This window comes from Silurus aristotelis, assembly GCF_946808225.1.
Source record: "Silurus aristotelis genome assembly, chromosome: 1".
Taxonomy (NCBI): domain Eukaryota; kingdom Metazoa; phylum Chordata; class Actinopteri; order Siluriformes; family Siluridae; genus Silurus; species Silurus aristotelis.
This window is the reverse complement of record NC_139574.1, coordinates 37,700,582-37,717,595: the sequence shown is the minus strand read 5'-3', so window position 1 is coordinate 37,717,595 and position 17,014 is coordinate 37,700,582. Positions and strand designations below refer to the sequence as shown.

The window sequence follows — 17,014 nt, the reverse complement described above, 5'->3', positions numbered from 1 at the left end:
AAGCAAACATTACAGGTTTGAATGTGTGCAGCTCAGTGTTGCAAAAACTAAATATATCTATATATAAATACACTTTTGCTCCACTATTACATTAGGATTAGTTTACACACTAAAATACCTTATACAAATTGCACAGAGTGGGTAGTTTATTAGTACTATTTATCTACATTATACGGGCATCGTGTGGGCATGGTGTCAGAGTGGGCACTTTGATGGGCTGAATGTGGGCACCAGTTTAGTCAGGGTTGTGGGCCCGAGTTAGGTTGCCCATTTTGTTAATTCGAGGGCCCTGTATGGGCCACATTTGGGCTATATTTAGCTATATTATTCAATTGATGATAAATTCAATTTATATGTTTTTGCGTGTTTTATATGATTGAAACAAAATTTAATATTTTAACAATAACATAGTACAACCTTTAGTTAAAAAAAAATAATCACCTGACCTGACCTGAACTGACCTGACCTGACCTGACCTGGATAACCTGACATCTCTGTCACGGTTAGAAATTTCATTTAATGTATACTTCTGAAAGATTGTGTGGTAATTAAAGTTACAGGCACGATATAAAGAAGGTAAGTGTGGAGAGTAAACTGGTTTACCTCAGAAATAAACACCTGTGAAAAACTGAACATTCTTAATGATTAGCAGATAACTAGGACATTGTCTACTAAAATGTGGAAATAACGACTTTTCAAACCATTTTCACCCGTGTTTTCTCCATAAAGTGTCCTCATGATAACAGGAGGGTGAAACAGTAAAAGCACTGTGGAGTAATCTTTCTCTTTCACTACCTCAATAACGTGTATATACAATACACAGAGAAAAGCTCTGAGGAAACGGTGACAATACTTAATATTATTTTAATGTGATTTAGGTAAAATAGGTAGAGGTGATAAAAAACGTTCATATTTATATCATATCTAAACATTACTAAAAATATGATACGTTATGATTACGTTAAAGATAATAAACGTCATTTTGCACCGTTCATAAAGTCAGTCAGATCAGTTAACAGTTTGGGCAAATGGTGGATTAGAAGGTGTTTACAACCTTGTGATTTTTTTTTTTTTTTTTTTTTTTTTTTTTTGACTGATAGTCTTATGCTCATGTAAATTGCATGCATACAAATAATGGGTTGTGCCCTGGTTGATGCAGTAGCATGCTCTACTTTATATTAATTTTTTGCTTAACAGGAAGCCTGAAGCAGAACCGTTTGCTGAAAACTGTCAGTAAGAAAGAGCTGGAGAAAGCGCTTGGTAAATGGTTCACAAATGCAAGAGACAAAGAAGGCAACCGTGCTTTGAGAGCTCGGTGGGACCATGTCACTTGTTGGGGTCCCCATGAAACATTTATTTTGTGATCTGTGCTATTTGCAGTGTAAATGAATTGGTTGTGTTGTGAGGATTTGCAGGACGTTTCTGTATTTAGTTGCGTTGTGAGGATTTGCAGCACATGTTGTTTAACTGATGCAGATGTTTTCTTAATTTGCTGGTGTTTTTTCTATTTGCATATGTTTTCTTCAGTAGCAGTGCGTTGAACTTTCTGGGCCACCATGATCCGAGGTGTGACTTAAATCTTTCAGCTGATCAGAATCATTGTTCAATCACTGGATTTTGGCAAAAGCCAAATATTCGTTTAAAAGTCAAGTTCAGACGCAAGGTTGATATTTTATTGTTACATTCCTAAGTTTTGGATTCTGTGACTGGTCCCCCGGCATAAGTTATTACTGTGCGAGGCAGAGGTGGAAACAATTCACTGATGAGATTCTAGGATATGTCTTAATTATATTGATGCATGTTTTTTTAGATGCTGCTGTAAATGGTAGTATTTTAAAATGTACTAAATTTCCTTTTCTGTCTTCTCTTTCTTTACTGTTTTGTAGGTGTGCAGCTGAGGAATCTGCATAGACCCACCAGTGAACTATTCTACATTAGTAATTCTGTTATTCATGTTTCCTGTTTACTTGAATTAATTTAAATTAAATGTGATTCACACATTCTGAGTTGAAGTCATTTATTTTGCACAGTTCAAATACTCAACCATGTAATTTTAGTCATAGAGCAGCACATAAAATCAACTAATATTAGTTATTTGTTTGGTCAGGCACAGTTTTACATTGTAACTGAGGTTTGAATGGTTTGACAGTGGATTTTCCATAGTAAGATTAAGTACACATTAAGTTCACCCACAGAAATCAATCATGAAATTAATAAATGGGACCCAAATCTCACCCACTGTGGTCCCATAACAACCCCATAAAGGGGCCATTTGTGGGTTGACCATGATTATTTTGGGATTTATACATTTTACATTCCCATGTTTGGTATAATTTTAAAGGTCTTAGTGTGATTGGAAATATGATCTCAGTTCCATATCAGACCCCCAGGTTTGAGGAAATTCTGTCCTACTGACATAAGGGTTGCCCCGGAGAAGATCCTTACCAGGTGTTCTAGGTAACATTTGGTTTATAGGTCCTGTCCCAAGAAGTAGTAGTCAGAACTTCTCTGTGTGTCTCTATTGCCAAGTATAGTGATTCTTTAACATTTCTTTAATAAACTGCATTGTTAAAATATTTTGTTTTCATGCTTCTATTATTTGTTTTAGATGTGACATTTGTTTATTGATTATTGCCTGGCAAATAAATGTAAAATTCTTGATTATCTCTGAAACTTCCTGAAATCATTTATATCTAGTTGATTATGTAGCCTGGTGTTACCGCAAATCTACGACCAGGATAGTACAAACTGAAGGCTCATGAACGGATGGAGCATAGAGCACAACGTCTGAGACCTTCTGATTTCTGACTATCACTGATTTAGCAAGTTATAACCAAGTGGCTAAATACATTATTCTTTATGCATGAGCAAGCATTGAGAGGTCTACTTAAAGACTATTAGTTTACCGTTATATCCTCTGACTAAGATTCGGACTGACCGATGTGCCTCCTTGAGCAGGTATCGTTAGTAAAGCACAAGGTTCTAAGCGACTCCGGATCCATAATGAATGATTAATTGAAAAGACAGAATGCAACCAATAAGGTGATCATCTTAAATTAGAGATATTCAAGTTAAATCTTTATTATAAATTGGAGTCAGATTAGAGGTAAGAATTAGATTCATGTAACAAAGTGCAATCCATTTGAGTAATTTTTTACAGCCGCGCGAAAGACTAACACGCAGCATACCTTCACCCACACCAGTGGAGTCCGTCATTGGGCCATTGGGTGGGCACCTTACATCTTACTTAGATTTAAGTTCTGTGTTGCTTTGTGTCATTTTGTCTTGTATTATGGAGCACTTCGGTCCTTAAGCAATATTGTTTTGTTTTACTGTGTACTGCACCAACTGTACAGCATATGATTAAAATGACAATAAAAACAATTTATTTCACTGTAGGAGCTATTTTTTATTTATTGTACAGATAGATAGATAGATAGATAGATAGATAGAGAGAGAGAGAGAGAGAGAGAGAGAGAGAGAGAGAGAGAGAGAGAGACAGTTAGTTAGTTGGGACTGGAGGTGACCTAAAAACCAAAAACCTCCTGTGGTAAAAAATACAAAAAACTAACACCTGATAAAGATCTTCTCCGGGACAAATCTCTCATCAGTAGGACAGAATTTTCCCCAAGCCTGAGATCTTTATTTTGTTCTACTGATATTGTACTGAGATCATATTTCCAATCGCACCGAGACCTTTAAAATGATACCAAACATGTAAAGTTAAAATTCATACATTCTTAAATTATAATAACTGCAGAATGCAAGTATAGTAGTTTGAATTCCAGGAACTTCTTAATCATCTTTCCATGACCCGGTCATATCCCCAGGAGGGAAAGAGGGGGCTCAAGGATGGGTGAGAGGGCAGCTGAACAGATGTCTTCCTCTCCTCAAATTAAAGAGATCTTCTCCTCAGATTAGAAAGTTTAATGTTTTGTTGCATGGCAGTTCTTGGGGTCTGACCTCATGGAAAGATCTGACCATCCTTACAACTTGCTCAATAATTCCTGAGGAACAGGAAATGGCAGCACTGGAGAGCAAAAATCTGTAAAGGCTCTGGGCAGGTTTAGATTCAGCATGTGAGCACATGTTCATTCATTCATTCATCTTCTCCCGCTTATCCGTAATTCGGGTCGCTGGGGCAGCAGTCTAAGCAGACTCCCTAGACACTTCTCTGTGTCCAGGGATCGGGCTGTCAAGGCCCCCGCCTTCGACTGCTGCCCAATCCTCTCAGCACCGGTCCCTTACGGTCCCTCCTGCAGGTGGTGAGCCCACGGGAAGGCGGCCCCACGTCGCTCCGACATCACGGTCCTTGATTTTATTTTTCTCGTAAGGGTCCCCTGGAGCATAGAGGGTTAAGGGCCTTGCTCAAGGGCCCAAGAGTATGTGAGCACATGTGTTACATATAATAAAGTAAAAATCTATAATTATTGTAATGTTTAATAAGTATGTAATATTTCACATTTTGTTGTGTTTTGTTTCTTTTATTAAAGTGTTGGACTTCATTAAAATCATAACTTAACATTTTAAGTTTAGTTAGAATGCAGCCTTATAACATCTACTGTTAAAATCGAACTTTTAACAACCTGAGTTAGTTAAAAACACTTCTCCGTGTCCAGGGATCGGGCTGTCAAGGACTCAATCCATTCAGTTTTGTTTGGTTCATTAATTTCTACTCTGTAGATTCAGTTCAAGTAACTTAGTTCAAAAGAGTTTGGTTCAATAAATTCATTTAAAAATAATAAGGTCCAGAAGAGTCGGTTCACTGGTTTCAGTTCAATTGAGTCTGAATCGAAAGATTAACTGGAAAATAACTCGATTCCACAGTTCAAACAAAATCTGTAACATAAAACATTCTGTCTGCTTAAAAATATTTCTTTCAGCAGTCTTACTCAAGAAAAAGAAACGTTTGTTCTGTTTGTGCAAAAAAGGCCAGAACATTGGAGGTGGGTTTAAACTGTTGTATCATGGTGTGGATGGGAAGAGAAATGGTGTAGGGGTGATTCTGAAGGAAGAGTACAGTAAGAGTGTAGTGGAGGTGAAGAGAGTTTCTGATAGGGTGATGATTGTAAAGGTGGAAGTTGAAGGGATGATGATAAATGTCATCAGTGCCTATGCTCCACAAGTTGGCTGTGAGATGGAGGAGAAGGAAAGATTCTGGAGTGAATTAGATGAAGTGGTAGATGGTGTACCTAGGAAAGAACGATTGGTGATTGGGGCAGACTTTAATGGGCATGTAGGTGAAGGAAACAGAGGTGATGAGGAGGTGATGGGTAGGTATGGTTTTAAGGAGAGGAATGCGGAAGGGCAGATGGTGGTAGATTTTGCTAAAAGGATGGAAATGGCAGTGGTGAACACGTATTTTAAGAAGAAGGATGATCATAGGGTGACATATAAGAGTGGAGGGAGGTGCACACAGGTGGATTATGTTCTGTGTAGGTGATGCAACCTGAAGGAGATTGGAGACTGTAAGGTGTTGGCGGGGGACAGTGTAGCTAGACAGCATCGGATGGTGGTCTGTAGGATGGTTTTGGAGGCGAAAAAGAATAGGAGGAAAGTAAGGATTGAAAGAAGAATAAGATGGTGGAAACTGAAGGAGGAAGAGTGTAGTATGAGGTTCAGGAAAGAGGACAGAATTTTCCCCAAGCCTGAGATCTTTATTTTGTTCTACTGATATTGTACTGAGATCATATTTCCAATCGCACTGAGACCTTTAAAATGATACCAAACATGTAAAGTTAAAATTCATACATTCTTAAATTATAATAACTGCAGTATGCAAGTATAGTAGCTTGAATTCCAGGAACTTCTTAATCATCTTTCCATTACCCGGTCATATCCCCAGGAGGGAAAGAGGGGGCTCAAGGATGGGTGAGAGGGCAGCTGAACAGATGTCTTCCTCTCCTCAAATTAAAGAGATCTTCTCCTCAGATTAGAAAGTTTAATGTTTTGTTGCATGGCAGTTCTTGGGGTCTGACCTCATGGAAAGATCTGACCATCCTTTCAACTTGCTCAATAATTCCTGAGGAACAGGAAATGGCAGCACTGGAGAGCAAAAATCTGTAAAGCTCTGGGCAGGTTTAGATTCAGCATGTGAGCACATGTTCATTCATTCATTCATCTTCTCCCGCTTATCCGTAATTCGGGTCGCTGGGGCAGCAGTCTAAGCAGACTCCCTTGACACTTCTCCGTGTCCAGGGATCGGGCTGTCAAGGCCCCCGCCTTCGACTGCTGCCCAATCCTCTCAGCACCGGTCCCTTACTGTCCCTCCTGCAGGTGGTGAGCCCACGGGAAGGTGGCCCCACATCGCTCCGACATCACGGTCCTTGATTTTATTTTTCTCGTAAGGGTCCCCTGGAGCATAGAGGGTTAAGGGCCTTGCTCAAGGGCCCAAGAGTATGTGAGCACACGTGTTACATATAATAAAGTAAAAATCTATAATTATTGTAATGTTTAATAAGTATGTAATATTTCACATTTTGTTGTGTTTTGTTTCTTTTATTAAAGTGTTGGACTTCATTTAAATCATAACTTAACATTTTAAGTTTAGTTAGAATGCAGCCTTATAACATCTACTGTTAAAATAGAACTTTTAACAACCTGAGTTAGTTAAAAACATCAGAAATCACACTTTGGCATTCAAAACATTACAAAATAATTAAAATTCAATAAATTAATTTTCATAACTCAATCCATTCAGTTTTGTTTGGTTCATTAATTTCTACTCTGTAGATTCAGTTCAAGTAACTTAGTTCAAAAGAGTTCGGTTCAATAAATTCATTTAAAAATAATAAGGTCCAGAAGAGTCGGTTCACTGGTTTCGGTTCAATTGAGTCTGAATCGAAAGATTAACTGGAAAATGACTCGATTCCACAGTTCAAACAAAATCTGTAACATAAAACATTCTGTCTGCTTAAAAATATTTCTTTCAGCAGTCTCACTCAAGAAAAAGAAACGTTTGTTCTGTTTGTGCAAAACCAGCAGGTGGTCAGAGTTCCTTCTCTGTTCCTGGATTAGTTTGAGGGGTTCACCTCAGTCAGCTTCGTCTCTGTGGTTTGGCTCGTCATCTTACATCATCGTCTCATTGTAATGAACGGTGTTCCAGCATGAAAAACCCCCTGACCTGCATATATACAGGCGATAATCAGTTCCCAAACATCTCAACATTCACTGTTTCTAGTTAAATAACAGTACAAATAGCATTCGCACAGTTCAGAGTCTGATTTGAGATTTGATCAAGTTTACATTTTATTCTAACAACATGTTTGATTGAGTTCTTGCATGTAGATGATACTTTTAATAAATTTAATACTAACTTCATGCAGTTTCTCAACATTAAACCTGGATTTTATAAAAAACCTTTTGACAAAATAAATTGTTTAAATGTTATTAAATCTGTACTCGTTATTTCTACATTATTTATTATATTAATTTTAATCAGCTTCATTTAACTTATGTTTCATTTATTTATATCACAAAAATTCAGCTATAATATAATTATTAATATTAATGATAATATTAATAATAATAATAATAATAATAATAATAATAACTGCAGTTGGTCAGATTTCAGTCTTACACTGCCCTCTAGTGGCTCTGTCAGGACTTTCTTTTTACTTAAATATGTACAAATATTATTAACCCAGCCATTAGGGGGGCACAAGCCAGTGCACTCTTAGTGCCGGTCCCAAGCCCAGGTAAATAAGGAGGGTTGCGTTAGGAAGGGCATTCAGCGTAAAACATGTGCCAAATCAAATATGCGGATCACAAATGAGAATTTCATACCGGATCGGTCGAGGCCCGGGTTAACAACGACCACCACAGGTATCGTTAGCCGACAGGGTACCGGTGGAAATTGGGCTACTGTTGGCCGAAAGAGGAGAAGGAGAGGAGGAAGACGTCTACAGAGACGGCAGGAAAAGGACCAGTGTAGGAGAGTAGAGGTTCGGGTTGGTACTTTAAATGTTGGTGCTATGACGGGTAAAGGGAGAGAGGTAGCTGATATGATGGAGAGGAGAAAGGTAGATATGCTGTGTGATTAGGAGACCAAGTGGAAAGGGAGTAAGGCCAGAACATTGGAGGTGGGTTTAAACTGTTGTATCATGGTGTGGATGGGAAGAGAAATGGTGTAGGGGTGATTCTGAAGGAAGAGTACAGTAAGAGTGTAGTGGAGGTGAAGAGAGTTTCTGATAGGGTGATGATTGTGAAGGTGGAAGTTGAAGGGATGATGATAAATGTCATCAGTGCCTATGCTCCACAAGTTGGCTGTGAGATGGAGGAGAAGGAAAGATTCTGGAGTGAATTAGATGAAGTGGTAGATGGTGTACCTAGGAAAGAACGATTGGTGAAGAATAAGATGGTGGAAACTGAAGGAGGAAGAGTGTAGTGTGAGGTTCAGGAAAGAGGTCAGACAGGGGCTTGGTGGTGGTGAAGAGGTGCCGGATGATTGGGCAACTACTGCAGGAGTGATGAGGGAGGCAGCTAGAAAAGTACTTGGTGTGACATCTGGAAATAGAAAGCAAGACAAGGAGACGTGGTGGTGGAATGAGGAAGTGCAGGTGAGCATTAGGGGAAAGAGGTTGGCAAAACAGAAGTGGGATCGACAGAGTGATGAGAAAAGTAGGCAGGAGTACAAGGAGATGCGGCAGCAAGTAAAAAGGGATGTGGCGAAAGCCAAGGAAAAGGCATATGAGGAACTGTATAAGAGGTTGGACACTAAGGAAGGAGAAAAGGATTTATACCGATTGGCCAGGCAGAGGGACCGAGCTGGGAAGGATGTACTGCAAGTTAGAGCAATAAAGGATGGAGAGGGAAATGTGTTGACTAGTGAGGAGAGTGTGTTGAGAAGATGGAGGGAGTATTTTGAGCAGCTGATGAATGAGGAAAATCAGAGAGAGAGAAGGTTGGAGGATGTGGAGTTGGTGAAGCAAGATGTAGATAGGATTAGTAAGAAGGAAGTGAGAGCAGCGATTAAAAGGATGAAGAATGGAAAGTCAGTTGGACCAGATGACATACCGGTAGAAGCGTGGAGATGTTTAGGAGAGATGGCAGTGGAGTTTTTAACAAGATTGTTTAACAGGATTCTGGAAGGGGAGAAGATGCCTGAGGAATGGAGAAGGAGTGTGCTGGTACCGATCTTTAAGCATAAGGGAGATGTGCAGACCTGCAGTAACTACAGGGGAATTAGGTTGATCAGTCACACCATGAAGTTATGGGAAAGAGTAGTGGAAGCCAGGCTGAGAGAAGAGGTGACCATCTGTGAGAAACAGTATGACTTCAATTAATAATCAAGATTTAACTTGAATATCTCTAATTTAAGATGATCACCTCATTGGTTGCATTCTGTCTTTTCAATTAATCATTTATTATGGATCCGGAGTCGCTTAGAACCTTGTGCTCAGCTAACGATACCGGCTCAAGGAGGCACATCGGCCAGTCCGAATCTTAGTCAGAGGATATAACGGTAAACTAATATTCTTTAAGTAGGCCTCTCAATGCTTGCTCATGCATAAAGAATAATCTATTTAACCACTTAGTTATAACTTGCTTAATCAGTGATAGTCAGAAATAAGAAGGTCTCAGACGTTGTGCTCTATGCTCCATCCGTTCATGAGCCTTCAGTTTGTACTATCCTGGTCGTAGATTTGCGGTAACACCAGGCTACATAATCAACTAGATATAAATGATTTCAGGAAGTTTCAGAGTTAATCAAGAATTTTGCATTTATTTGCCAGGCAATAATCAATAAACAAATGTCAAATCTAAAACAAATAATAGAAGCATGACATGATCAGCATAAAACCAAATATTTTAACAATGCAGTTTACTAAAGAAATGGTAAAGAATCACAATACCTGGCAATAGAGACACACAGAGAAGTTCTGACTACAGAATGCTTGTTTCGCCAAATTTCCTTAAATACCGAAACCATCGTAAACACTTGTAAATTCAAAGTGATAAAAGCTATTGACTTCAACTCAGAATGTGTAAATCATATTTTATTTAAATTAATTCAAGTAAAAAAACAGGAAACAGGAATAACAGAATTACTAATGTAGAATAGTTCACTGGTGGGTCTATGCAGATTCCTCAGCTGCACACCTACAAAACAGTACAGAAAGAGAAAACAGAAAAGGAAATTCAGTACATTTTAATATACTACTTTTCACAGTAGCATCTAAAAAAACATGCATCAATATAATTAAGACATATCCTAGAATCTCATCAGTGAATTGTTCCCACCTCTGCCTCACACAGTAATAACTTGTGTCGTGGAATCCAAAACTTATGAATGTAACAATTAAAATATCAACCTTGCGTCTGAACTTGACTCTTACACAAATATTTGGCTTTTGCCAAAATCCAGTGATTGAACAATGATTCTGATCAGCTGAACGATGTAAGTCACACCTCGGATCACGGTGGACCAGAAAGTTCAACGCACTGCAACTGAAGAAAACATATGCAAATACAAAAAACACCAGCAAATTAAGAAAACATCTTCATCAGCTAAACACCACGTGCTGCAAATCCTCACAACGCAACTAAATACAGAAACGTCCTGCAAATCCTCACAACACAACAACATTTACACTGCAAATAGCACAGACCACAAAATAAATGTTTCATGGGGACCCCAACAAGTGACGACCCCGGGACTGCTTGTTCAGTGTCTAGTCATCAGTGGTGGTGTTGATGATCTGAAAGGTGAGTTTTTTGTTTATTTTAACATCCTGATCATGATTCCTTGACTTTGCCAATTAACATAACGTTTTACAGTTAACTGTGTATTTCATCAGATTATTTAGGATAATAATATCCAAAAGGCCAAGGAATCATAAACAAACAATGATAAAATAAACAAACAACTCACCTTTCAGGTCATCGACACACATCAACACCACTGACGAATTAAATTAAACAATAAGCAGTCCCAGACGGGTTTGTCACTTGTTGTGGTCCCCTTTAAACATTTATTTTGTGATCTGTGTTATTTGGTTGTGTTGTGAGGATTTGCAGTGTGTTTCTGTACTCGGTTGTGTTGTGAGGATTTGCAGCACATGTTTTGTCAAACTGATAACGTTGTTCTTTTTTAATTTGCTGGTGTTTTTTTCTATTTGCATGTGTTTTCTTCTCAGACACTGTATAGGATGCCTTGAGGATAAGTAATTTATAAGATATTTTTTCATCTCAGGGTGGAGTATTTCTTTAATTTAACAGAGGCAAAAACACTGATCGGGATAAAATATTATTAATTGTGCAGCCCTAGCTATAGGTTATATGACTTACACTTCCGGCTGTACTGCACTCTGATCATGGTCCCACTGGGCTCTCAAAGCACGGTTGCCTTCTGTCTCTTGCATTTGTGAACCATTTACCAAGGGCTTTCTCCAGCTCTTTCTTACTGACAGTTTTCAGCAAACGGTTCTGCTTCAGGCTTCCTGTTAACCAAAAAATGTATAAAAAGTAGAGCATGCTACTGCATCAACCAGGGCACAAACCATTATTTGTATGCATGCAATTTACATGAGCATAAGACTATCAGTCAAAAAAAAAAAAAAAAAAAGACTAAAAGATCACAAGGTTGTAAACACCTTGGAATCCACCATTTGCCCAAACTGTTAACTGATCTGACTGACTTTATGAACTGTGCAAAATAACGTTTATAATCTTTAACGTAAACATAACGTATCATATTTTTAGTAATGTTTAGAAATTATATAAATATGAACGTTTTTTTTTTTTATCACCTCTACCTATTTCACCTAAATCACATTAAAATAATGTTAAGTATTGTCACAATCTCCTCAGAGCTTTTCTCTGTGTATTGTATATACTCATGTTATTGAGGAAGTGAAAGAGAAAGATTACTCCACAGTGCTTTTACCGTTTCACCCTCCTGTTATCATGAGGACACTATATGGTGAAAACACGGGTGAAAATGGTTTGAAAAGTCGTTATTTCCACATTTTAGTAGACAATGTCCTAGTTATCTGCTAATCGTTAAGGATGTTCAGTTTTCCACAGGTGTTTATTTCTGAGGTAAACCAGTTCACTCTCCACACTTACCTTCTTTATATCGTGCCTGTAACTTTAATTACCACACAATCTTTCAGAAGTATACATTAAATGAAAACTAAGTGAACTGTTCATGAAATAATCACAAAAAAATGTTCCTGAAGACGTTTTTAATGACACCGACACTCATACAGTCCATTTAGAATAATCCACTTTTAACATTCACCTTAATCTCAAAGGTGTTCAGTTAAATCGAGATTAGAGCTCTGTGCAGGCCAGTTCAGTTCTTCCACACCAAACTCATCCAACCATGTCTTTATGAACCTCAGTTTGTGCACTGTGGCATGGTCATGCTGGATTAATAAGGGCCGTCTCCAAACTATTCCCACAATATTAGAAGCATAGCATTGTCCAAAATGATTTGGTATGCTAAAGTAATGAACATTTCACTACACTTCAAATCTAGAGATGAGTCTTACCCCTAAAGTAGAGCCCCATACCATCACCACTCCTCAACCAAACCTTACAGTTGACTAATAAACTTATGTGAAGTTAGAGAAACACAAAAAATGAACGTTGGTGCAAAATACCTAAAGGTTTATACATTTAACATTTTAGATTTAAAAAAGACTTGGGGTGAGATTTGTCTGCTCTTAAATTCTTATAGGTCCAGACATATACAACAAAAATCTTTTCCCTGATCTTGCTGTGTAACCGTGTGATCAAGCTCAAGTTTGCAGTAAATCAGTAACACTGGCCTCAGGGGACAATGGATTGGAAGCCATTGCAGTGTAACTGTAGATGGACCAACAATGTTCTGATGGCTTGGTAAGGTGTCCAGTTTGTTAGAGCGAATTAAAATTAACATTACAATTTAAAAGTTCCCCCGATATTTACAATACAATTTCCCTTTACATCCCTTCAAATAAGAAATTTAAGAAGATGATTTGTTTTATGGTTGTATGTTAGAGCACTTGTGGTTTGTTAATGAGTGTTAATAAACATAGCTTCGTCCACACAGTCCACAGAGATACAGCTTCTGTCCTGTATGACTCTGCTGGTGGCTGAGGAGGACACTCCGAGCACTAAAAGTCTTCCCACACTGTTCACAGGGATATGACTTCACTCCTGTGTGGATACGCTGGTGTATTCTGAGACTACCCTGCTGAGTAAAACTCTTCCCACACTGTTACGGCTTCTCTCCTGTGTGGATACGCTGGTGTCTTTTGAGATTACTCTGACGATTAAAACTCTTCCCACACTGATCACAGTAATACGGCTTCTCTCCTGTGTGGATACGCTGGTGTGATTTGAGAGTACTCTGACGATTAAAACTCTTCCCACACTGATCACAGTAATACGGCTTCTCTCCTGTGTGGATACGCTGGTGTGATTTGAGAGTACTCTGACGATTAAAACTCTTCCCACACTGTTCACAGTAATACGGCTTCACTCCTGTGTGGATACGCTGGTGTGATTTGAGATAACTCTGATGAGTAAAACTCTTCCCACACTGTTCACAGTGATACGGCTTCTCTCCTGTGTGGATACGCTGGTGTGATTTGAGACTACTCGAGTCAGTAAAACTCTTTCCACACTGTTCACAGTAATACGGCTTCACTCCTGTGTGGACACGCTGGTGTGATTTGAGATGACCCTGTTGAGTAAAACTCTTCCCACACTGTTCACAGTGATACGGCTTCTCTCCTGTGTGGATACGCTGGTGTGATTTGAAACTACTCGAGTCAGTAAAACTCTTTCCACACTGTTCACAATGATACGGCTTCTCTCCTGTGTGGATACGCTGGTGTGATTTGAGAGTACTCGAGTCAGTAAAACTCTTCCCACACTGTTCACAGTAATATGGCTTCACTCCTGTGTGGACACGCTGGTGTGATCTGAGATTACTCTGATGAGTAAAACTCTTCCTACACTGTTCACAGTGATACGGCTTCTCTCCTGTGTGGATACGCTGGTGTGATTTGAGACTACTCGAGTCAGTAAAACTCTTTCCACACTGTTCACAGTGATACGGCTTCTCCCCTGTGTGGATACGCTGGTGTGATTTGAGATGACCCTGCTGAGTAAAACTCTTCCCACACTGTTCACAGTAATACGGATTCAGTCCTGTGTGGATACGCTGGTGTGATTTGAGACTCTCCTGTTGAGTAAAACTCTTTCCACACTGTTCACAGTGATACGGCTTCTCTCCTGTGTGGATACGCTGGTGTGATTTGAGACTACTCGGGTGAGTAAAACTCTTCCCACACTGTTCACAGTGGTACGGCTTCTCTCCTGTGTGGATACGCTGGTGTCTTTTCAGAACAGCAATTTTAGTAAAACTCTTCCCACAATCTGAGCAGTGGTGCATCTGGAAAACAATATAAAATGATTCAATATACTGTAATAATTTTAGATGTGGTCTTGCATGTTATCAGAAATGTCTCCTATAGTAATCCGATATGCTTTGAAACAAGATAAATTTGAGGCCTTTTAGAAAACCTTAAACCTGTTAGGCCTCGACACAGATTTTGGGACTCACAGCTAAAAATGTGCTACCTAACTTTAAATGTTAACAGTTCCTGATAAAAGTGGGCTACATACACAATTTAAATATCTTTAAAAAGAAGACACTTTGAGCTTTTCTGTCCATTATTTACAGTTAATATTGCTCAAAAAGATATTAAGTTATAGATGATGAAGTCCAATGAATATACATTTCCTGCATTGAACATTATTTTATATATAAATACATGAAATCAATCCTGGAGCAATCCAGAACAGCACTGGGTTGAAAGCCACATGTGTCATGAGTTTATATTTCAAATTTTATCAAGATTTTCATAACAAATGAGATTCCTACAAACATTTATCTGAGATTATGTCTGATCCTTTTCTCCCTCCCCCTGTTTGAGAGACACCTGCTAAACTCAGGTGATCATTCATACTCTATTCATACAGTCTGCATATTAATGAACTGCTGACCAATAAAATCTTTTGTTCTACATGTTTGGGGCTATTGATGTTGATTTGGCATTCATATTGATGGCCAGGTAGCCAGACAAGCTCTTGTTTTACAGTCATGACCATTCATATTGATGTCTGGCCATTACAATCTCAACAATACACACACACACACACACACACACACACACACACACACACACACACACACACAAACTTACTTTTTAAGCATTTCTCTAATAAAAACAAACAGGCAATAAAACTAATAAAATCGTATAAAACTATAAAGGGAGATATATTGTAACTTACAGATGTAAAATCGCATCTCCATGCAGATCTCCAAGTCTCTTTTGTTACTCCGCCCCAAAAATATTTTCCACATCGCTGCTTTTTTGCAAATCTCAGATAAAACAACTTTTTTGATTGTCCATTTTTTTCAATTGTTTTCTTTGTTTTTTTTGTAAACAAAGTCCAGTTAGCACGAGCTATAAACAGCTGTTTGTGTTGACCTGAGAGCTGCATCACTTCCTGGTTGGTCACTAGGCACGTGCTACTTCCGGCAGTTAGAGTTTGTAAATTGTAATAAAACTAAGACTCATATACGTGGAGAATAAAATCCTCCCATATATCTTTAGAATCCTGCACTTATTCGCTACATTTTCCATCAATCATTTTGTTTCCATAATGCTACTGGCTGGAAAGAAAAGGTTTGAAATGAGAGGTGGCGCATAAAAAAAACATGACAACACTTGCAGAGAGAGTAGACACTCCACCCAAGCCTTTTTTCCTTTTTTTTTTTTTGTGGTCTCAACCGTTTTGTAACACTATATTCTACCAGGCATATTTGTTTTTTTTACAACCAAGATGTCGTTTTTTATGTGAAATTTATTCAGAAATATATAAACACAAACACCAGCCGAAATTCTGTGACGTAAACAAAGGAATAAACATCTAAATTACAACACTATTGTTTGTTTGGAGCAGAAATGTTGTTCACTGGACCCTTATCTTTCCTAATAAAACGGGATTAGAAGCAGTGGATGTGTTTGTGACTCGTTATTACAATAATAATGTAAGTAATGCGGTTTTTTTTTTATGCATGTTGTTGTTGTGTACTGCTTACACACATTCGTTACACGTTTTCCATTGAAAAACAGTGATCTGAAATCGCTGCTTGAGACTTAAAGCTTTAGAATGATGTATAGTTAGTCATGGTTACTCTTCTCCCTATTTATTTAATCTATTAATTCTGAATATCAACACCTGAGAACAATGGGCTATTAGTTGCGCTCAAGCGAAGCCTAGAAGCCTAAGAAGACTAAGAGGTTAAACTGTTCTAACATGGTGTGGATGGAAAGAGAAATGGTGTAGGGGTGATTCTGAAGGAAGAGTACAGTACGAGTGTAGTGGAGGTGAAGAGAGTTTCTGATAGGGTGATTAAGGTGAAGCTGGAAGTTGAAGGGGAGATGATAAATATTATCAGTGGTTATGCTCCACAGGTGGGCTTAAGATGAAGGAGAAGAAAAAACTCTGGAGTGAGTTAGATGAAGTGGTAGATGGTGAACCTAGGAATGAAAGATTGGTGATTGGGGCAGACTTTAAAGGGCATGTAGGTGAAGGGAACAGAGGTGATGAGGAGGTGATGGTAGGTATGGAATTAAGGAGAGGAATGTGGAAGGGCAGATGGTGGTAGATTTTTGCTAAAAAGAGGAAAATGGCAGTGGTGAACACGTATTTTAAGAAGAAGGAGGATCATAAAGTGACGTATAAGAGTGGAGGAAGGTGCACACAAGTGGACTGTGTTCTATGTAGGAGATGCAACCTGAAGGAGATTTGCAACTGTAAGGTGTTGCCAGGGACAGCGAGTATGTAGCACGTTTTGGAGACAAAGTGAGGGAGGCAAGATTGAGATGGTTTTCACATGTGCAGAGGAGGGACATGGGGTATATCGGTAGGAGAATGCTAAGGACGGAGCCGGAAAGGAGAAAAAGAGGAAGGCCAAGGAGAAGGATTATGGAAGTGGTGAAGAAAG

The 17,014-nt window shown here is 38.7% G+C and overlaps 3 protein-coding genes across 5 annotated transcripts in view; 1 reads left to right on the top strand and 2 right to left on the bottom strand.

Moving 5' to 3' along the window:
* Positions 1-17,014, bottom strand: part of LOC310724284 (uncharacterized protein) — a 699,798-nt gene that overhangs the window by 165,584 nt on the left and 517,200 nt on the right. The gene's annotated exons all lie outside the window — the stretch shown is intronic.
* LOC310724379 (uncharacterized protein) overlaps positions 1-17,014 on the top strand; it is a 134,002-nt gene that overhangs the window by 10,650 nt on the left and 106,338 nt on the right. The gene's annotated exons all lie outside the window — the stretch shown is intronic.
* The window catches only part of LOC310724248 (uncharacterized protein), a 55,949-nt gene that overhangs the window by 15,604 nt on the left and 23,331 nt on the right, over positions 1-17,014 (bottom strand). The window contains exons 3-4 of the mRNA XM_083538033.1: positions 13,518-14,389; positions 13,049-13,104 (exon numbers count right to left, since the gene is read on the bottom strand). Of these exons, the coding sequence (XP_083394159.1) occupies positions 13,049-13,104; positions 13,518-14,389 (928 nt within the window). The remainder of the gene's footprint in view (positions 1-13,048; positions 13,105-13,517; positions 14,390-17,014) is intronic.